Below are 22,412 nucleotides of genomic sequence, written 5' to 3'. Positions count from 1 at the left end.
CCAGGGTAAAGAATCCTCCTTCCAACGCAGGGGATGCAGGTTCCATCCCTGGTCGGGGAACTAAGATCCCACATGCCACGGGGCAACTAAGCCCACGCGCCACAACTACTGAGCTCGCGTGCCCCAACAAGAGAATCTGCATGCCACAAACTACAGAGCCCATGTGCTCTGGACCCTGTGCATGTCACAACTAGAGAGAAGCCCGCGCACCACAACTAGAGAGAAACATGTGCACCACAAGGAAGAGCCCACGCTGCAACGAAAGATCCTGCACGCCTCAACAAAGACCCAGCGTGCTGCAACTAAGACCCAACGCAGCCAAACAAAATAAAGAAAATAAATACAATTTTTTAAAAATAAATAAAAAATAAAATGAGTACTCCCAGAACAGTAGGGCGCGGCCTTAAAAAACTAAAAATAGAGCTACCGTATGATCTGCAGTCCCACTCCTGGGCATATATCTGGAGAAAACCATAATTCGAAAAAATACACACCCCTCAATGTTCATTGCAGCACTATTTACAATAGCCAAGACATGGAAACAACCTAAATGTCCATCAACAGATGAAAGGATAAAGAAGATGTGGTACATATATACAATGGAATATTACTCAGCCATAAAAAATGAAATAATGCCATTTGCAGCAACATGGATGGACCTAGATATTATCATACTAAGTGAAGTAAGCCAGACAGAGAAAGACAAATATATGATATTGCTTATATGTAGAAACTACAAAAAAAGAAAATTATACAAATGAACTTATATACAAAACAGAAATAGACCCGCAGACAAAACAAATTTATGGTTACCAAAGGGGAGGGGCGTGGGGGAGATGGATAAATTAGGAGCTTGAGATTAACATATACACACTACTATATATAAGATAGGTAACTATATACTTTATAGCACAGGGAACTATATTCAATACTACGTCATAACCTATAAGGGAAAAGAATCTGGAAAAAATAGATATATTTGTATGTATCACTGAATCACTGTGCTTTGCACCTGAAACCAACACAACATTATAAATCAACTATACTTCAATAAATAAAGAAAAAGAATGCTCCCAGACAGTCTCATTTCTTGCCCTTGTAACCATAACTGCAGTTCCTTACCTCTTATTCTCATATCACTTGGCAAGTCAGAAGACAACTTGGCATTAGGGGACTTGAAGGGAGGCAAAGAAGAAGAGAAAATGGCAGGCATAATTTTCCTCATTTTTATAATTTTGCTCCGGGGTAGGCCTGTCTATATACCTCTCTGTGTCTCTAGCTTTCCGTTTTTGCTAGTTCTGACGCTTGCACTCAGCCTATTTACATAAGCCCACTCCATGTTTACAACATTACAATACACTGCTGTCGTTTCTTTTTCTCCAGTTTCTCTCTTCTAAAGAGTTTACATCTCATACAAACCGTTCAACAGAAATATCTCTTCTTGTTGCTAGGTTACCTCCTTTAAGTTGAGCCCAGCTGCCCCTCCCCATTCTGAACCCCTCCCCCAGCATCCCCATGGCAGCCCTTTCCTCCTCTTGTGCATCAGCGTTAGGGGTCCTCTCAATGGCCTATTTGCACTGCTTTTCTGGCTTAAAACCCTCAGACCTAAGAATACCACCACTTTGATGATTTATTCAACAGCCTAGAGCAGATCATTTGCAGATTTTCCCCTAAATGCAAATTCCTATTGCTTGATGCATATAGGACACGTGGAAGTACAGTCAGCATACAGGACAAGCTAAGCTTCCACTGGTGCAGAGAGAAATGGTGAAGGAGCAGTTAGTTACCTGTTAAATTTTACTATTACTACCTGTTAAGTTACCCTTTACTATTTCTGTGACTTTGGACACATCACTTAACCTCTCTTAGCTTCAGTTTCTTTATCTATAAAATGAGGTTAATAATACCTAACTTAAGTAGTTGGGGTTTTTTTGTTTTTTTAATAAATTTATTTATTTATTTTTTGGCTGCATTGAGTCTTCGTTGCTGTGCACAGTCTTTCTCTAGTTGCAGCGAGCGGGGGCTACTGTTCGTTGCAGTGCGCGGGCTTCTCATTGCGGTGGCTTCTGTTGCTCTAGGTGCACGGGCTTCACTAGTTGTGGCTCACGTGCTCAGTAGTTGTGGCTTGCTGGCTCTAGAGCGCAGGCTCAGTAGTTGTGGCGCATGGGCTTAGTTGTTCCATGGCATGTGGGATCTTCCCGGACCAGGGCTCGAACCTGTGTCCCCTGCATTGGCAGGCGGATTCTTAACCACTGTGCCACCAGGGAAGCCCTAAGTGGTTGTTTTAAGGGCTAAGTAAAGTAATAATGAATCTAAAGCAACAACAGTGCCTGGCTCTTGGTAAATATTCAGAAAATGTTACTTTTCCCCCCATCCCCCTTGTCTGAGCTACCATCTTATCCAACTCTTTTCAGATGGTCTCTAAAGACTTGGTATCATCTTTGACTTCTTGTTATTCATTCCTTTTATTCAATTAGTAAGTATTTATTATTACTTCCTACAGGAAGTATTACAAGTCATCACTTCACCTTAGGCTTTACTTACTGTCAATATGCAAGTTCTGGTCACTTGAAGTGCAGTTTATTTTAACGCGTTCTTTACTAGCCTTCCTAATGCATCAAAGACAGAGTTTTAGAAAAGCTTGTTTTTAGTTGGCTTTTGAACCCATATTTTACAAGCATTTCTCTCAATTTGTAGTGGCTCTTGCTTGAATTCTCCAATAGATAAAAAGGTCTGTTTAATAAAGATCACTTATTTGGGGCCATAAAGTCCTGTAATGCCTTGTCTAGTTCATTCTGTTTTTTGCACTGTGGATGGCCTGTGTTGCAGCTAAGCTTCTCTCTGTACACTATCTACCCTAACCCATGATTCACCCACACTGGGCCTCTCCTTCTCCTAGACAGGGCGGCTTACCTAAACCAGCGATCTTGTTTGTTCAAGCCTGATGTAGAGTTCCTCAGCTAGGGCTATGACTGTGGTGTCCTCCAACCCATCTTTCAGCTGACCAATGTTACCCTTATTCACCACCCTAAGCAAGTGTAGACTTGATAGGTTCTCTTGGTTTTGAATCCAAGCCTCACTTTAAATTTTTATACTCGACCACTCTATCTGCACGCCTCAGTGTAACATTTGAAACTTCTGCAGACTTGGCAAAGGGTTTTTGAATTGTGTATACTCTAGGTTTCTGCGGCACTGAAACAAGGCCGAGTTACTCCAACTGAGCTCTGTCAAAGATGTCTCTCCCTTATCAAGAAGACCAAGTTTCTAAATGCTTACATTACTGTATCAGAAGAGGTGGCCTTAAAGCAAGCTGAAGAATCAGAGAAAAGATATAAGAAAGGTAAATTACTTTGAATTATACTTAATTGTGACATCCCAAGAGAAAGAGTTTAATTGGATGTAGCAGTCTCCATTTGGCAAGTGGAGCTTTAAACATAAGAAATTCCCTTATTTAAAGAACTGGGGAATTCCCTGGCGATCCAGTGGTTAGGACTCCGAGCTTCCACTGCTGGGGGCCCAGGTTCAGTCCCTGGTCGGGGAGCTAAGATCCTGCAAGCCAGCCGGCATGGCCAAAAAATTTTTTAAATATAAATAAATATATACATACATAAAAGAACTGGCCATGAGGTATAATAAAAATGAGGCTAACGGGTATAATGTCCAACTGTAATAATTTCTAACACAAATTTGATTTCTGAAGATGTATCTTTAGCAAAAACTAGTAGTTATTTTAGTAACTATTATTAATATCTGTATTTTGAACTAGATAGTGGGTTGGCCAAAAAGTTCATTTGGCTTTTCCCATAAGATGCTATGAAAAAACCCTAACAAACTTTTTGGCCAACCCAGTATTTCTTCTATTCTTTTGGCTTTTTAATGCAGGTCACTCACTTGGGGATTTAGATGGAATTCCTGTTGCGGTAAAAGACAACTTTAGCACGGCCGGCATTGAGACAACATGTGCATCAAACATGCTGAAAGGTAAAGTTTAACTGACCGGAGCATTGTTTTATAAAACTAGGTATTTTTCAGTTTAAATTAAAGATAAGATACTAAAGCACAAAGATATTCTCAGACTGATTATATTTGCAAAGGAAATAACTTAGGGTAGAATATTACCTTTTTACTATTTGCTCTTTCAGAATGCAAAATTATTCTTCAGGGGTAGGCCTGCTTAATGGATGCATCCTACTTAGGAAGACTTGATAACTGACCACAAACATGCTAAGTGACCTCTAACACCCACTCGTTGGTAACACAGAAATAAGTATAAAGTGGCTGTCATTCCCCCTCTTTTGCAAATGGTATGAGGATTTATTAGCATTTACTGTCTGGTTTTTTTTTTTTTTGCGGTACGCGGGCCTCTCACTGTTGTGGCCTCTCCTGTTGCGGAGCACAGGCTCCGGATGCGCAGGCTCAGCGACCATGGCTCACGGGCCCAGCCGCTCCGCGGCATGTGGGATCTTCCCGGACTGGGGCACGAATTCGTGTCCCCTGCATCGGCAGGCAGACTGTCAACCACTGCGCCACCAGGGAAGCCCTGTCTGGTTATTTTTATCTCCTGACTCCTCCATCTATCACTATACTTAGTATAGTGAAGCTTAGTTTTATTTTTTAAAGTTTAGTAGGTCAAAAAGGAATCATATTTATCAAGATATTTGGATCCAAGGAGGAAAAAGAAATGGAAAAAGCATATTTAGGGTACTGTGCACTAAAACTAACATTCTATGAGGTGTATGCCCCAAGTTCCTCTGATAGGTAGACTTGTTAATTGTCTGGGAATATACACTAGATAGAGGAAATTTTAATTGACAATGAAGATCTATTCCTGCTGGAAATAGATAAAAATTACCATGGTATTTGCACATCTGAGAAGAGAAAGTCAAGTACAATGAGCAAAATAATGATTTGTGATTAGTTTCAAATGAATTGGGTACATCTCATTCAATACTTTGTAGTACTAACTGTTAAAAGTCAATTGTTTTAGGATGTAAAGACAGAATATATAGACTTTCTTTGGAAAACATATAGCAATTAGCAGTAGAAAAAATTAACTTTCAGAAGAAAGTACAACCTACTACTTAAATTAGGAATAATTAACATGTCAATATGAATTGCTTAATTGCAGTTTAAAATTTTGTTTCTTGTATATGATTTACGTGTTCCCTGTTTTCTTTCCTATGATAAAAATTACTGAATTTTTAAGAGGACAGGGGCAAGGTAGGGGAGGGGATTAAGAGGTACAAACTACTGTGTATAAAATAAGCTACAAGAATATATTATACAGCACAGGGAATTTTATCATAAAATTCCAACATTTTATAATAACTTTAAATGGAGTATAATCTATAAAATTTTTGAATTACTATGTTGTACACCTGTAATATAACATTATAAATCAATTATACCTCAATTTTTTTAAAAAAGAAGAAAATAACTGAATTTTTTTCAGGTTATGTACCACCTTACAATGCTACAGTAGTTCAGAAGTTGTTGGATCAGGGAGCTCTACTAATGGGAAAAACAAACTTAGATGAGTTTGCTATGGGGTAAGTAAAATTGAAATTTTCTCTTCTTGTATTTCTTTCATCTGCATCTTTAATTTCATTAAGTGTAGGTACCTAAAAGTAGTGAGGTGATTTCTTGAGGACTCTAATGCCAGTTTCTCAGACCCTCCATGAGATTTTGTTCTGCTAATAGGTCATATCTCATTTTAGTTTTAATTTGTATTTCCCTGATGACTAACGATGTTAAACACCATGTGTTTATTTTGCTACCCATATATCTTCAGTGAAGTATCTATTAAAATCTTTTGCCCTTTTTTAAAAGTTGCCTTGTCTTCTTACTGAGTTATAATAGTTTTTTCCATATATTCTGGATTCAGGTCCATTATCAGATAGGTGATTTGAAAATATGTTCTCTGAATCTCTGGCTTGTCGTTGCATTCTCTGAACATGCCTTTCAAAGAGTGAAAGTTTCTAATTTTGATGAAGTCCAGTTCATCATTTTCTTTAATGACTTATGTTTTTGTCTTTTCAAAGAAATTGTTACCTTTCCCAAGGTCATAAAGGTTTTTATCCTATGTTTTCTCCTAGAAGTTTTATAGTTTCAGTTCTTACATTTAAACTTGTGATCCAGTTGAGTTAATTATTTTGTACATGATATGAAGAAAGCCAGAGTTCAGTTTTTTTACATATGTCTGTCCTATAGATCTGGGACTATCTGTATAAGAATTCAAATTAAATTACTTTGATTCCTTTGGCAAAAATCAGTTGAACAGGGGTTTCCCTGGTGGCGTAGTGGTTAAGAATCCACCTGCCAATGCAGCGGTCCCGGGTTTGAGCCCTGGTCCCAGAAGATCCCACGTGCCCCGGAGCAACTAAGCCTGTGCGCCACAACTACTGAGCCTGCGAGCCACAACTACTGAAGCCCGTGTGCCTAGAGCCTGTGCTCCGCAACAAGAGAAGCCACCAGAATGAGAAGCCCGTGCACTGCAATGAAGAGTAGCCCCCGCTCGCTGCAACTAGAGAAAGCCCGCGCACAGCAACAAAGACCCAATGCAGCCAAAAATAAATTAATTAATTAAAAAAAAATCAGTTGAACACATATATAGGTTCATTTCTGGATTCTGTTTTGATCTGTGTATCCAGTATCACGCTATCTTGATTATTGTAGCTTTATAGTAAGCCTTGAAATTAGGTAATAAGAGTTCTTCAACTTTGTTGTTCCTCTTCAAAATTATTTTACGTATGCTAGATCCTTTGCGTTTCCATATAAGGTTTAGAATTGGCTTACTAATTTCTACAGAGAAGCTTGATAGGATTTTGATTGTGGTGGTATTGAATTTATAGATCAAGTTGTAGAAAATTGACATCTTAATATGTGCCTTCTGACCTATGAATTCTGTATATCTTTCCATTTAGAGTTTAATTTTTCTCAGCAATATTTTTATGATTTCTGTATATAAATCTTGCACATTTGATCTGTCTCCAATTATTTCATGTTTGTTTGTTTTTTGCGGTACGCGGGCCTCTCACTGTTGTGGCCTCTCCCGTTGTGGAGCACAGGCTCCGGATGCGCAGGCTCAGTGGCCATGGCTCACGGGCCTAGCCGCTCCGCGGCATGTGGGATCCTCCCAGACCGGGGCACAAACCCATGTCCCCTGCATCAGCAGGTGGACTCTCAATCACTGCGCCACCAGGGAAGCCCTATTTCATGTTTTTTTAATGTTATAGAAAATGGTGTTTTCTTTTCAATTTCTAATTGTTTAACATTGTTCGTTTATAGAAATGTAACTGACTTTTTAATTTTTTTTTATTAAAAAAAATTTTTTTTGGCTTCCCCATGCGGCATGTGGGATCCTAGTTCCCTGACCAGGGGTGGATCCTAGTTGCCCCTTGCAGTGGAAGTGTGGAGTCCTAACCACTGGACCACTGGGGAACTTGCCTCTTAAAACTTCTGATTAACAGAGGAATTCCTTCAAAAGACTACTTGTTAACTGTTTGGATGTTTTGTGACACTCTTCAACTGGAAGACCTTAATTTACGAAGGAAATCATCCTAAGCTGAATTAGATGATCAATTGGGATAAAAATTTTCTTTTCTTATCAGACTAGTTTTTTCCTACTTTCCACCACAAATGCTTTTACTTCCCTTCCTTCACCTCCTCTACTGTCTAATTAAAGAAAGGTACATCTAAGCAGGCTTCCTACCTTTTCTAATTCAAGTTATAGTGGATTATACAGTGTCAGAAGCAAATAATACAATCAGGAGATGAAAATTTTACATAAAATGAATTGTATTAAGATATCTTGCTTCACTTCTTCATCTCAGATCTGGAAGCACAGATGGCATATTTGGACCAGTTAAAAACCCCTGGAGTTATTCAAAACAATACAGAGAAAAGAGGAAGCAGAAGTCTCATGGTGAGAATGAGGATTCACATTGGCTCATAACTGGAGGAAGCTCAGGAGGGAGCGCGGCGGCTGTGTCAGCGTTCACGTGCTTTGCGTAAGATGTTTTTTACTATCTGTACTTTAAAAACCCAACCTAATACAAATAGTCATAAACCATACACAAAATTCAACAATAGAGTCGTTCATACCTTGGTATTTTTATTTCCCTTTACTGAGCTATTTGTGCTCAATGGTGTATCAAAATTATATCTTAAATACGCTCAACTTTATGGTACACTTATGTGTATTCTATACATTTAACTTCAATTTAAGACAGCATTTAAACTCTTCCTCTACAGTATATGGTCCTCTTAAAAACATGATTTTACAGAATAAACCAGTTAGCTTAAATAGACTTCATTGAATTTCATTTTTAAATAATTTATTTGGGTATCTGCTCACTGATTGTACAGATATTTAGAGACTAACATACCTTGGCTTTAGTCGAGTGCTGCTGAACTAAATTGTTAGCTATGGTTTATCCTTCAGCTAAATCTGACTTAAGAAAAAAAAAAGGAAGGAAAGAAAGAAGGGAGGGAGGGAGGGAGGGAGGGAGGAAGAAAATGTTCCTAATATGTATCAATAGAATATATTAAATAGTGTTTTTCTAAACCTACAACTAAAAATGTATATAAGTACATAAAATTTTTTCAAATTTGTAGGGAGGTTATTTGTTCAACTGTCATAGTTTGTATTTGGAAAGAATCCATCAATCAATGCTTTTGTCTTAAGTCCCGTTTGTAAAGCATTTCTTAACCATCTAAAGAAGAGTAAATAAATATTGCTGTTATTATATTTATTTTATTGGTCTCAATTTAACCAAATAGAATGTTTTCTTTAGCAGTACTATGTGTATTTTAATTATCCACTGAAACTAAGCTCTTTCTGAGGCACTGCAATCAATAAATGATTTATATTTTTTAGAGCTATGGAGATTTAGATTCTACAGGTTTTTAAGTTTCCCTGAAATCTTGTTAACAAGTAAAAGCATTTCATTTTATCTCTGTGGAATTTTATAGCACCACATTAATATTAATGAGAGTTCTGACAAGCAAGGGTTGCAAGATTAGGGGCTTTTTTCTATCCTCCTCACCCCACTTAGTGTTCATCTTTCTGAATGTGCTTTGAGAAGATGGCATTTTGACACATAATTCCTATGGAAATGTAGGTTTTACTTTTACCCAGACATCAGGGAATCCTAATAAGAAAATGTGTCCTTTTAGAAATTGTGAAAGCAGCAGTCTGATTTTGTGGCTCAAGTGGACTTGGTAAGAAAGACAATCTAATTTGCATTTTCTGTAGAGCACAAGGGCCATGTGACACGTAGGAGCCTTGTTCAGTCCAAAGCTTCACTCTGGATGTACTCAAGAGAGGCACAGACCCAAAGTAACTCCAGGTTGAATGGGTCCCAAACCATCAGGTGTTCTGATTTGTTTTCCCCCCTATTGACTTGTTTCTTTTATAATAGTTTTTAAAACAGGAAGATTCTAGGAGTATTGATACTATGCAACCACTAAAAAGAATGATTTAGAGTGCTATGTGGTGACATGGGAAGAAATCCAAAATACACTGTTAAGTGGAGAACAAGTTGCAGAACAGTATGTATAGTATGTCTTATTTCTGTTAAAAATAATAATTACATATGTATATATGTTAGTTGCATGGAAGTGTCTGAATAAATATATATAAAAAGTGATAACAGGATTATTATGGGGGCAGTGATTATAAGAGAAATATCACTTTATAGATCATATAGTTATAAAATATTTTAATTTTTACAGTAGACATTACACTTTTCTAATTAGAAAAACCTTTTTTCCTGAAATAGTTAAAATTTTAAAATTTTTAATTGTGGTAAAATATACATAACAAAATTTCTCGTCTTAACTATTTTTAAGTGTACAATTCTGTGGGGTTAAGTACATCCACATTATCACACAGCCAGTCTCCAGAACTTGTTTCATTTGCAAAGCTTAAACTCTATACCACTTAAACAATAGCCTCCCATTTGCCCTCCCCCCACCTCTCCAGCCCCTGGCCACCACTCTTTTACTTTCTGTCACTGTGAATTTGACCACTCTAGGTACCTCATATAAGTGAAATTGTGCAGTATTTGTGCTTTTGTGACTCACTTATTTCACTTAGCATAATGTCCTCAAGGTTTTTTCCTTAATAAGAAAAACATAGACTATATAGATAACTAAGCAAAGAAATGAACAGACACTTCATAGTTGGGTAATGCAAATACAAATAGATGTGAAAATTTATTCACAAATGCACATTAGCAAAGCTTTAGGTTATCAAATTAACCAAATTTTAAGAGCTGCTAGTATTCAGTGATGATAATGAAACATAAAAAAATCCGACTCACTGCAATTGGGAATATAAATTGGCATAACCTTTCTGACAAGTAATTTGACAAAATATATTAAGAACTCATAATGACAGGTAGACCTTTTGTCCCATTAACTCTACTTCCTGGAAGCTAGCCTAAAATTTAATCAGATATATGGACAAAGATTTATGTCTAAAGGTGTTTATTACAAAGTACTTTATTGATTGATTGATTGCTGCACTGCATGGCTTGTGGGATCCCCAACCAGAGATCAAACCCAGGCCCTCGGCAGTGAAAGCACAAAGTCCTAACTACTGGACCACCAGGGAATTCCCTACAAGTACTTTATTATGCAGTTATACTAGCTGGCAACAACATAAATGTTTAAATAACTTAAAATACATTTCTAGCCATGAATCTAAATAAGGTAGTAGAATGGCTGTATCTGAATTTCTGGGAGGGGTGTGTTTAGTTTGTAAAAGCATATTATAAAATTGCCATTAAAAGAAGGTATAAGATTTGTATGTGTATAAATTGTACCAATGTTTTCTTAGGTCAGTCTCCCAAGGCAATAGAAATAAAAATAAACAAGTGGGACCTAATCAAACTTACAAGCTTTTGCACAGCAAAGGAAACCATAAAACAAAAAGACAACCTATGGAATAGGAGAAAATATTTGCAAACAATGCAACCAACAGGGGCTTAATATCCAAAATGTACAAACAGCTCATACAGCTCTATATCAAAAAAACAAACAACCCAATCAAAAAACTGGCAGGAGACCTAAACAGACATTTCTCTAAAGAAGACATACAGATGGCCAATAGGCACATGAAAAGATACTCAACATCACTAATTATTAGAGAAACACAAATCAAAACTAGAGTGAGGTACCACACCACCTCACACTGATCAGAATGGCCATCATTAAAAAGTCTACAAATAACAAATGCTGGAGAGGGTGTGGAGAAAAGGGAACCCTCCTACACTGTTGGTAGGAATGTAAGTTGGTGCAGCCACTGTGGAAAACAGTATGGAAGTTTCTCCGAAAACTAAAAATAGAATTACTATATGATCTAGCAATCCCACTCTTGGGCATATATTCAGACAAAACTATAATTCAAAAAGTTACATGCACCCCTGTGTTCACTGCAACACTATTCACAATAGCCAAGACATGGAAACAACCTAAATGTCCATCAGCAGATGGATGGATAAAGAAAATTCGTGTATATAATGGAATGCTACTCAGCCATAAAAAAGAATGAAGTAATGCCATTTGTAGCAACATGGATACAACTAGAGATTATCATACTAAGTGAAGTAAGTCAGAAAGACAAATACCATATGATATCACTTATATGTGGAATCTAAAATATGGCACAGATGAACCTAACTACGAAACAGAAAGACTCACAGACAGAGAGAGCAGACTTGTGGTTGCCAAGGGGGAGGTGGGGAGGGGAAGGGATCGACTGGGAGTTTGGGGTTAGTAGATGCAAACTATTACATATAGAATGGATAAACAACAAGGTCCTACTGTATAGCACAGGGAAATATATCCAATATCCTGGAATAAACCATAATGGAAAAGAATATAAAAAAGAATGTATATATGTGTATAATTGAGGCACTTTGCTGTACAGCAGAAATTAACACAACACTGTAAATCAACTATACTTCAATTAAAAAAATAAAGAACTTAAAAGAAAGATTTGTATGTATATGAATAGGAGAATGGACTTTAAAAATGGGAATCAGTTGGGAATTGCCAATTGATATGATAGAGTATTATACATATTTAAAATTTTCAGTAATTTTATTGACATAGTAAAAGGCTCATGATAAGCAAAAAAGAGATGGAAACTTATGATTACAGAATGACCTGAACCGTGAAAGAAAAATTCATTTAAAAAAAGACTTGAATATCAGATCAGAAATAAATGAAAAAGAAATGAAGGAAACGATAGCAAAGATCAATAAAACTAAAAGCTGGTTCTTTGAGAAGATAAACAAAATTGATAAACCATTAGCCAGACTCATCAAGAAAAAAAGGGAGAAGACTCAAATCAATAGAATTAGAAATTAAAAAGGAGAAGTAACAACTGACATTGCACAAATACAAAGGATCATGAGATTACTACAAGCAACTCTATGCCAATAAAATGGACAACCTGGAAGAAATGGACAAATTATTATAAATGCACAACCTGCCGAGACTGAACCAGGAAGAAACAGAAAATATGAACAGACCAGTCACAAGTAATGAAATTGAAACTGTGATTAAAAATCTTCCAACAAACAAAAGCCCAGGACCAGATGGCTTCACAGGCGGATTCTATCAAACATTTAGAGAATAGCTAACACCTATCCTTCTCAAACTCTTCCAAAATATAGCAGAGGGAGGAACACTCCCAAACTCATTCTACAAGGCCACCCTGATACCAAAACCAGACAAAGATGTCACAAAGAAAGAAAACTACAGGCCAATATCACTGATGAACATAGATGCAAAAATCCTCAACCAAATACTAGCAAACAGAATCCAACAGCACATTAAAAGGATCATACACCATGATCAAGTGGGGTTTATTCCAGGAATGCAAGGATTCTTTAATATATGCAAATCAATCAACGTGATACACCATATTAACAAATTGAAGGAGAAAAACCATATGATCATCTCAATAGATGCAGAGAAAGCTTTCGACAAAATTCAACACCCATTTATGATAAAAACCCTGCAGAAAATAGGCATAGAGGGAACTTTCCTCAACATAATAAAGGCCATATATGACAAACCCACAGCCAACATTGTCCTCAATGGTGAAAAACTGAAACCATTTCCACTAAGATCAGGAACAAGACAAGATTGCCCACTCTTACCACTATTATTCAACATAGTTTGGAAGTTTTAGCCACAGCAGTCAGAGAAGAAAAAGAAATAAAAGGAATCCAAATCGGAAAAGAAGAAGTAAAGCTGTCACTGTTTGCAGATGACATGATACTATACATAGAGAATCCTAAAGATGCTACCAGAACACTACTAGAGCTAATCAATGAATTTGGTAAAGTAGCAGGATACAAAATTAATGCACAGAAATCTGTGGCATTCCTGTACACTAATGATGAAAAATCTGAAAGTGAAATTAAGAAAACACTCCCATTTACCACTGCAACAAAAAGAATAAAATATCTAGGAATGAACCTACCTAAGGAGGGCTTCCCCGATGGCGCAGTGGTTGAGAATCTGCCTGTCAATACGGGGGACACAGGTTCGAGCCCTGGTCGGGGAAGATCCCACATGCCGTGGAGCAACTAGGCCCGTGAGCCACAACTACTGAGCCTGTGCGTCTGGAGCTTGTGCTCCGCAACAAGAGAGGCCGCGACAGTGAGAGGCCCACGCACCGCAATGAAGAGTGGCCCCCGCTTGCCACAACTGGAGAAAGCCCTCGCACAGAAACGAAGACCCAACACAGCCATAAATAAATAAATAAATAATTTTTAAAAAAATAAAAATAAAAACCTACCTAAGGAGACAAAAGACCTGTATGCAGAAAATTATAAGACACTGATGAAAGAAATTAAAGATGATACAAGTAGATGGAGAGATATACCATGTTCTTGGATTGGAAGAATCAACATTGTGAAAATGACTCTACTACCCAAAGCAATCTACAGATTCAATGCAATCCCTATCAAACCACCACTGGCATTTTTCACAGAACTAGAACAAAAAATTTCACAATTTGTATGGAAACACAGAAGACCCCGAATAGCCAGAGCAATCTTGAGAACGAAAAATGGAGCTGGAGGAATCAGGCGCCCTGACTTCAGACTATACTACAAAGCTACAGTAATCAAGACAGTATGGTACTGGCACAAAAACAGAAATATAGATCAATGGAACAGGATAGAAAGCCCAGAGGTAAACCCACGCACATATGGTCACCTTATCTTTGATAAAGGAGGCAAGAATATACAGTGGAGAAAAGACAGCCTCTTCAATAAGTGGTGCTGGGAAAACTGGACAGGTACATGTAAAAGTATGAAATTAGAACACTTCCTAACACCATATACAAAAATAATCTCAAAATGGATTAAAGACCTAAATGTAAGGCCAGACACTATAAAACTCTTAGAGGAAAACATAGGCAGAACACTCTATGACATAAATCACAGCAAGATCCTTTTTGACCCGCCTCCTAGAGAAATGAAAATAAAAACAAAAATAAACAAATGGGACCTAATGAAACTTAAAAGCTTTTGCACAGCAAAGGAAACCGTAAACAAGACCAAAAGACAACCCTCAGAGTGGGAGAAAATATTTGCAAATGAAGCAACTGACAAAGGATTAATCTTCAAAATTTACAAGCAGCTCAGGCAGCTCAATATCAAAAAAACAAACAACCCAATCCAAAAATGGGCAGAAGACCTACATAGACATTTCTCCAACGAAGACATACAGATTGCCAACAAACACATGAACGAATGCTCAACATCATTAATCATTAGAGAAATGCAAATCAAAACTGCAAGGAGATATCTCACACTGGTCAGAATGGCCATTATCAAAAAATCTAGAAACAATAAATGCTGGAGAGGGTGTGGAGAAAAGGGAACCCTCTTGCACTGTTGGTGGGAATGTAAATTGATACACCCACTATGGAGAACAGTATGGAGGTTCCTTAAAAACTAGAAATAGAACTACCATATGACCCAGCAATCCCACTACTGGGCATATACCCTGAGAAAACCATAATTCAAAGAGTCATATACCAAAATGTTCATTGCAGCTCTATTTACAATAGCCAGGACAGGGAAGCAACCTAAGTGTCCATCAACAGATGAATGGATAAAGAAGATGTGGCACATATATACAGTGGAATATTACTCTGCCATAAAAAGAAACGAAATTGAGTTATTTGTAGTGAGGTGGATGGACCTAGAGTCTGTCATACAGAGTGAAGTAAGTCAGAAAGAGAAAAACAAATACCGTATGCTAACACATATATATGGAATCTAGAAAAAAAATGGCTCTGAAGAACCTAGGGTCAGGACAGGAATAAAGACGCAGACATAGAGAATGGACTTGAGGACACGGGGAGGGGAAGGGGTAAGCTGGGATGAAGTGAGAGAGTGGCATGGACTTATATATACTACCAAATGTAAAACAGATAGCTAGTGGGAAGCAGCTGCATAGTACAGGGAGATCAGCTCGGTGGTTTGTGACCACGTAGAGGGGTGGGATAGGGAGGGTGGGAGGGAGACACAAGAGGAAAGAGGTATGGGAACATATTTATATGTATAACTGATTCACTTTGTTATAAAGCAGAAACTAACACACCAGTGTAAAGCAATTATACTCCAATAAAGATGTTAAAAAAAAAAAAAAAAAGACGAAGTTACTATGCCAAAATGTTAACAGTGCTTGCCTCAGGGTGGTGGAATATTTTGTTACATCTTTACACTTTTCTGTATTTTAAGAATTCTCTGGGGCTTCCCTGGTGGCACAGTGGTTGAGAGTCCGCCTGTCGATGCAGGGGACACGGGTTCATGCCTCAGTCCGGGAAGACCCCACATGCCGCGGAGCGGCTGGGCCCGTGAGCCATGGCCGCTGAGCCTGCGCGTCTGGAGCCTGTGCTCCTCAACGGGAGAGGCCACAACAGTGAGAGGCCCGCGTATCACAAAAAAAATAAAATAAAAAAAATTCTCTGAGATGAGCACGTTTTATTTTTTGTAAAATCAGGAGGAAATACATTTTTAAAATATACATTTAAAAAGATAAATTTCAAATATAATTAGAGATATATTATCCTGCTAAAGAGAATTTCATTTAAATTTCAGGGCTTTAGGATCAGATACAGGAGGATCAACCAGAAATCCAGCTGCCCACTGTGGGGTTGTTGGTTTGAAACCTAGCTACGGCTTAGTTTCTCGTCATGGCCTCATTCCCCTGGTGAATTCAATGGATGTGCCAGGAATCTTAACCAGATGTGTGGATGATGCAGCCATTGTGTTGGGTATTTAAACGATTCCATATAGTTTCAAAACATTGTTATTTCACTTCAGTACTGTGTCTGTCACTCATAAATATTCCTACTTACAGGTATACTAGCTGGGCATGATCCCAAAGATTCTACCACAATTCAAGATCCTGTTAAACCATTTACGCTTCCCAGTTTGACAGATATGAGCAAACTATGTATAGGAATTCCGAAGGTAAGTCTCTCTTTACAAAAGTACTGTCAAGTCAAATACAGAGCACAGACTTGGGAAACAGACTGGTTGGGTTTGAAGCCCTGCTCTGCCACTTTTATTAGCTATGTGACCTGAGCACATGAAAATAGATATGTTAAATTACTAACCTTTTAAAATTTTAACTTTGAGCTTAGCAATAATTTTTTGTTCTGGGAGACTGTGCTGTGCATTGTAAGATGTTGAGCAGCATCGCTGGCCTCTAACCCTAGAGGTAGCATCCCCACCACCACCACTGCCCCACTAGCAAAACTGTCTACAGATGTTACCAGATATCCCCTGGTTGAGAGGAAGAGGAGAGGAAACTGCCCCCAGTTGAGACCACTGCTGTAGAGAAATACTGTAAAATCTTTAAATCTTTAAAATCTTCAATTAAGGTAATAGGTGTGCCTACTTTTAAGGATTTAGAGAGAAACAGACTTAGTTGAGAATCCTGGATCCTCTACTTACCTGCTGTGTAACATTAGGAAAGTTAGTTAACTTCTCTAGTCTCAATATTTTTCATTAATAAAAAGAAGGATGATAATACCTACATCGTAAGACTGTTAAAAGCATTAAATGAGAGAACCTGTGGAAAGTATCTAGCAGAGTGCCTGATATATAATGAACATTTAACAAATATAAGTTCTCCAACCAGATCTCCAATCTTTAATATTATTATATCGAGCTCACAGTATCTTGTCATGCCATAAGCACTCTTAAATTAGTTCAGTCTTTCTAGCTACCTGCTAGCCATTTAATCAGATGTTCTAATGTATTGCCAAAGTTTCTGGAGTACAAATTTTTATAACACCATCTATATGATATTTTAATTTCTGTATTTTGACTTTCTCCAATAAGGAATATCTTACACCAGAATTGTCGAGTGAAGTACAATCTCTTTGGTCCAAAGCTGCTAATCTCTTTGAGTCTGAGGGCGCCAAAGTAATTGAAGTGTCCCTGCCCCACACCAGTTACTCAATTGTCTGCTACCACGTATTGTGTACATCGGAAGTGGCTTCGAATATGGCAAGATTTGATGGGCTAGAATATGGTAAGTTGCCTGTGTTTTGGAAGTTGTCTCAAACATTTGAAAGGTTCGTTTATTAGTAGCAAAATATATTATTGCCAGGGATAATGTTAAGATTTAGAGAAGTAAATCAGTGAATCCTTTTACCTTTGTCATTTTAGCATTATAGTCACACTATTCATCATAATATCTCTGTATCTTCAGCTTACCCTCTGGACTGTGCGTATCTTGAAGGTAGAGTATTTTAGCTTTGTATTATCAGTCCATACAGTGTGGTACCTGGCACAGGGTAGGAGCTCAGTAAACATCTGAATAAAATGAATGAATGAATGAATGAATGAGGGAGTGAACAACTGAAGTTTCCCTCTTCATTATCATTTTCTCTCTCCTTGCTTCCTGACAAGTCAGTCAGTCCAAAGGCAGATGAAAAAGAGAAAGCATTAAGGTCAATCTCATGAAATTTTAGTATTGGTCACAAATGTGAATCTAGACCTGCTTTTCAGCCAAAACTTTACTTCCTTTTCAATTAATGTTTTGTGGGTTTTTGTTTGTTTTTGTTTTTTGTTATCAGGTCACAGATGTGACATTGATGTGTCTACTGAAGCCATGTATGCTGCAACCAGACGAGAAGGCTTCAATGATGTGGTGAGAGGACGAATCCTCTCAGGAAACTTTTTCTTATTAAAAGAGTAAGATAATCAGCTTAGGAATTTTCCCCATTCTTGAAAACTCCATAGTAAAGTAGTAGCATGTCTATCAAGTCTTGTAAGTTGAGATATTTGCTAAGGAAGCAAAATCCTTATGATTTAAATTAGAAATCATAATTAAAGGCCCATTTATGGTACTTTTGGCTCCTGGTTATTCAAAAACAAACCAAATCATTGATGCTCTAGCTGAATGATTAGTACAAGCTAAGTAGGAAGCCCTGAAGGATTTTAGCCTCATTAAATGTCCCTTATTATTGCCACATTGTCTTACTGCTCTGAGAGCCTTAAGCAGGAAGTTACACTGGTGTCTCTTAAAAAACTTAGTGAATCAACGTAGTTTTCCCTTGCATCATGTATCTGTTCACTCCAAAAAAGAATTTTAAATTACTATGACTTTGGTATAAGTTTGTTCACCATCTTGTGAATAGGATTCATCTTCCATACTACCAGGTCTGTCTAAGAGGACATGAGAAGTGTGAAAAAGCAAGAGTGGTTGTACCAATAGCTTCCTGGGGTTTTGCTCTATGTCCCATAGATAGATACATACATACATACATACATACATAGCATTTTATTCATGTGTGCATCTCCTCAGGGCCAATAGTTAGGATTACTTTTTCCAAAGATACTATTTGAACAGCTACTGTGAAAAACAGTATGGAGATTCCCCAAAAAATTAAAAAGAGAATTACCATGTGATCCAGAAATCCCACTTCTGGGTATATATCTGAAGGAAAGAAATCACTGCCTCAAAGCATTATTCACAGTAGCCAAGACATGGAAACAACCTAAGTGTCCGTCAACAGATGAATGGACAAAGAAAATATGGTGTGTGTGTGTGTGTGTGTGTGTGTGTATATATATATATATATATATATTTGTAATAATGAATAATATTCCATTGTATGTATGTGTGTGTGCATGTGGGGTGTGTGTATATATATATATACACACACAGCAATTTTATAGTCAATTATATCAATAAAGCTGGAAAACAAAAACTAAAATTATTATTTGATTAATAGGGAAATCAAAGGGCTTTGTTTATTTGCTTCCCTTCTAATGTTGTCTAATGTCTGAAAATGGTGGTTTCATTTTGTCTAGTTTTCGGTTGTTTAAAATGGCAGAGTAAATCCATCCCTAATATTCCCATCATTGATGGAAGCAGAAGTTGGGCTTTTGAACTATATTTAAAGTAGGAAGAAGTTTAATAGAAGTATTTGTTCTTTTATAAAAAGATATTGTTAGTACATTATTTAAGCCATCAGCTGTTGGGTAAATTATACGTGATGCCTGCATTCATCTCCCTATAGATCCTGTGGTCAAATGATAATAAGGACATCTGATATTTCTATAGCATTTTTCGGGATAAAAAGATTTCACATTTTTATCTCATTGTATTTGGTCCTCAGAAAGATTGGAGTTGTTATATCCATTTTTCAGGTGAGGAAACTGAAGTTAGATAATACTTTTGCCACCTTCATTAACAGCTTCAGGAGGATCTAAGGAGTATTTTCTTTTTCCATTTCTTTGCATCACTGACTTATAGTCACGCCTGTGTCTGGCTAATTCCTTAATCTTTTCAGTAAAGTAAGCATTTTTTCTTTTGGGGGCGGGTGGGGAGTAACCATATCCTTCATTATTATTTTTTATTACCACAATTAGTTTAGTGAACATCTATCATCTCATATAGACACACCATTAAAGAAATAGGAAGAAAAAATTTTTTTCTTATGATGAGAACTCTTAGGATTTACTCTCTTATCAACGTTCGTGTATAACATACAGCCGTGTTAATTATATTTATCATGTTGTGCATTACATCCCTAGTACTTATTTATTTTATAACTGGAAGTTTGTACCTTTTGACCACCTTCATCCAATTCCCCCTCCCTCCACACCCCGCCTCTGGTAACAACAAATCTGATCTCTTTTTCTGTGTACTTTGTTTTTGAAGTACAATTGACCTACAACACTATGTTAGTTCCTGGTGCATAACATAAGTGACTTGATATTTCTCTGCATTTCAAAATGATCACCATGATACATCTAGTTGTCATCTGTCACCATACAAAGATATTACATAATTACTGACTGTAGTCCCCAAACTGTACATTTCATAGCTGAAAGTTTATAACTCTTAATCTCCTTCACCTGTTTCTCTCCTTGCCCCTCACCCCCCTCTTCTCTGGCAGCCACCTGTTTGTTTATCTATGACTCTGTTTCTGTTAGTTATGTTTGTTCATTTGTTTTTTGGATTCCACACATAAGTGACATCATACAGTGTCTTTCTCTGACTTATTTCACTTAGCATGATACCCTCTAGGTCTATCCATGTTGTCACAGATGGCAAGATTTCATTCTTTTTTATGGCTAATTTTCCATTTTTTATATGTATTGATACTACATCTTTATCCATTCATCTACTGATGGACACTTTAGGTGGTTTCCAAATCTTAACTACTGTAAATAATGCTGCAGTGAACATAAGGGTGCATATATCTTTTCAAATTAGTGTTTCTGTTTTCTTTGGATAAATACCCAGGAGTGGAATCGCTGCATTGTGTGGTAATTCTATTTTTAATTTTTTGAGGAATCGCCATACCGTTTTCCATAGTGGCTGCACCACTTTACATTCCCACCAACAGTGCACGAAGGTTCCCTTTTTCCTACATCCTTGCCAGTATTTGTTATTTGTTATCTTTTTTTTTTTTTTTTTTTTTTTTTGCTGTATGTGGGCCTCTCACTGTTGTGGCCTCTCCCGTCCGGAGGACGCGCAGGCTCAACGGCCATGGCTCATGGGCCCAGCCGCTCCGCGGCATGTGGGATCTTCCCGGACCAGGGCACGAATCCGTGTCCCCTGCATCGGCAGGCAGACTCTCAACCACTGCGCCACCAGGGAAGCCCTGTTGTCTTTGATAATAGCCATTCTGAAAGGTGTGAGGTGATATTTCATTGTAGTTTTGAATTGCATTTCTCTGATGATTAGTGAGGTTGAGCATCTTTTCATGTGCCTGTTGGCACATCTGTATGTCTTCTTTGGAAAAAATCTCTGTTCTGGGCCTCTGCCCATTTTTTAATTGGTTGTTTATTTTTTTGATGTTGAATTGTATGAGTTCTTTGCATGTTTTGGATATTAACCCCTTATCAGATACAGCATTTGCAAATATCTTCTCCCATTCAGCAGGCAGGCCTGAAGCATCTTTTCATGAATTTCACATTTCCATTCCTGGGCTATACCTGTCTGTAAAGTACGAAATTGCAAACACTGCATACTTTCCCCAGTTACTGTGTCCAGAGCTTGCTAGTTTCTAGTGTCTAATTCTGATGGCATGTTAGAATTTTCCAAAACTTCAGAGTCCTTGTAATAATTATAACTATAGATGAAATAGGACATTATAATAATAGAAAGGATTGGAATGAGCCTCCAGAGACCTAAGTTCTAGTCCTTCCTCTACCCCTGTCAATCTTTGCAGCCTTTAGAAAGTCATTTAGTTGCTATGCACTTGATTTTCCTCACCTGAAAATGAATGTTCTGGTTTAATGATGTCCCTGGAAGCGTTAATATTTTGTGATTATATGTACAGAATTGCATCTACTGGTGATTTTTAATTAATTCCAGTTATACAAACTTTTAGAGTAACAGCGTGGTTGAACAAAATTCATTTTTATGTGTTGTTAGGAATCTTACCGGCGCCTGCTCCAACAGGCCAAGAATCCAGTGATTCTTTAACAAGCCTTATGCATGAGAATTGATTCAAAGAAATAACAAAAAGCCCTTAAAGTGTCATCTATTTTTTTTTTAACAAGCCTTATGCATGAGAATTGATTCAAAGAAATAACAAAAAGCCCTTAAAGTGTCATCTACTTTTTTCCACAGAAACTATGAGAATTATTTTGTCAAAGCACAGAAGGTGAGACGACTCATTGCTCGTGATTTTGTGAATGTTTTTAACTCTGGAGTGGATGTCTTGCTAACTCCTACCACCTTGAGTGAGGCAGTGCCACACACAGAGTTCATCAGAGAAGACAACAGAACACGAAGTGCCCAGGATGATCTTTTTACACAGGCTGTAAATATGGCAGGTGAGGATCCCTCAAGAACATTCTGGTTTTCTTCAATTTTCAGGTAGACACCCTGATCTTCGA

The 22,412-nt window shown here is 37.5% G+C and overlaps 2 protein-coding genes across 5 annotated transcripts in view; one reads left to right on the top strand and one right to left on the bottom strand.

Moving 5' to 3' along the window:
- The window catches only part of RTN4IP1 (reticulon 4 interacting protein 1), a 110,774-nt gene that overhangs the window by 50,182 nt on the left and 38,180 nt on the right, over positions 1-22,412 (bottom strand). The gene's annotated exons all lie outside the window — the stretch shown is intronic.
- QRSL1 (glutaminyl-tRNA amidotransferase subunit QRSL1) overlaps positions 1-22,412 on the top strand; it is a 32,704-nt gene that overhangs the window by 5,821 nt on the left and 4,471 nt on the right. For 2 of the 3 annotated variants that reach the window (XM_004264764.4, XM_049695306.1), the window contains exons 2-10: positions 3,181-3,340; positions 3,883-3,981; positions 5,453-5,549; positions 7,833-8,009; positions 16,137-16,312; positions 16,399-16,511; positions 17,388-17,580; positions 18,128-18,245; positions 22,144-22,349. In XM_004264764.4, the coding sequence (XP_004264812.2) occupies positions 3,181-3,340; positions 3,883-3,981; positions 5,453-5,549; positions 7,833-8,009; positions 16,137-16,312; positions 16,399-16,511; positions 17,388-17,580; positions 18,128-18,245; positions 22,144-22,349 (1,339 nt within the window). The remainder of the gene's footprint in view (positions 1-3,180; positions 3,341-3,882; positions 3,982-5,452; positions 5,550-7,832; positions 8,010-16,136; positions 16,313-16,398; positions 16,512-17,387; positions 17,581-18,127; positions 18,246-22,143; positions 22,350-22,412) is intronic. The other variant, XM_049695307.1, reaches the window with a different exon arrangement.

Source organism: Orcinus orca, chromosome 12 (assembly GCF_937001465.1).
Source record: "Orcinus orca chromosome 12, mOrcOrc1.1, whole genome shotgun sequence".
In the NCBI taxonomy this organism is placed as follows: Eukaryota; Metazoa; Chordata; class Mammalia; order Artiodactyla; family Delphinidae; genus Orcinus; species Orcinus orca.
This window is presented reverse-complemented; position numbering and strand designations above follow the sequence as displayed.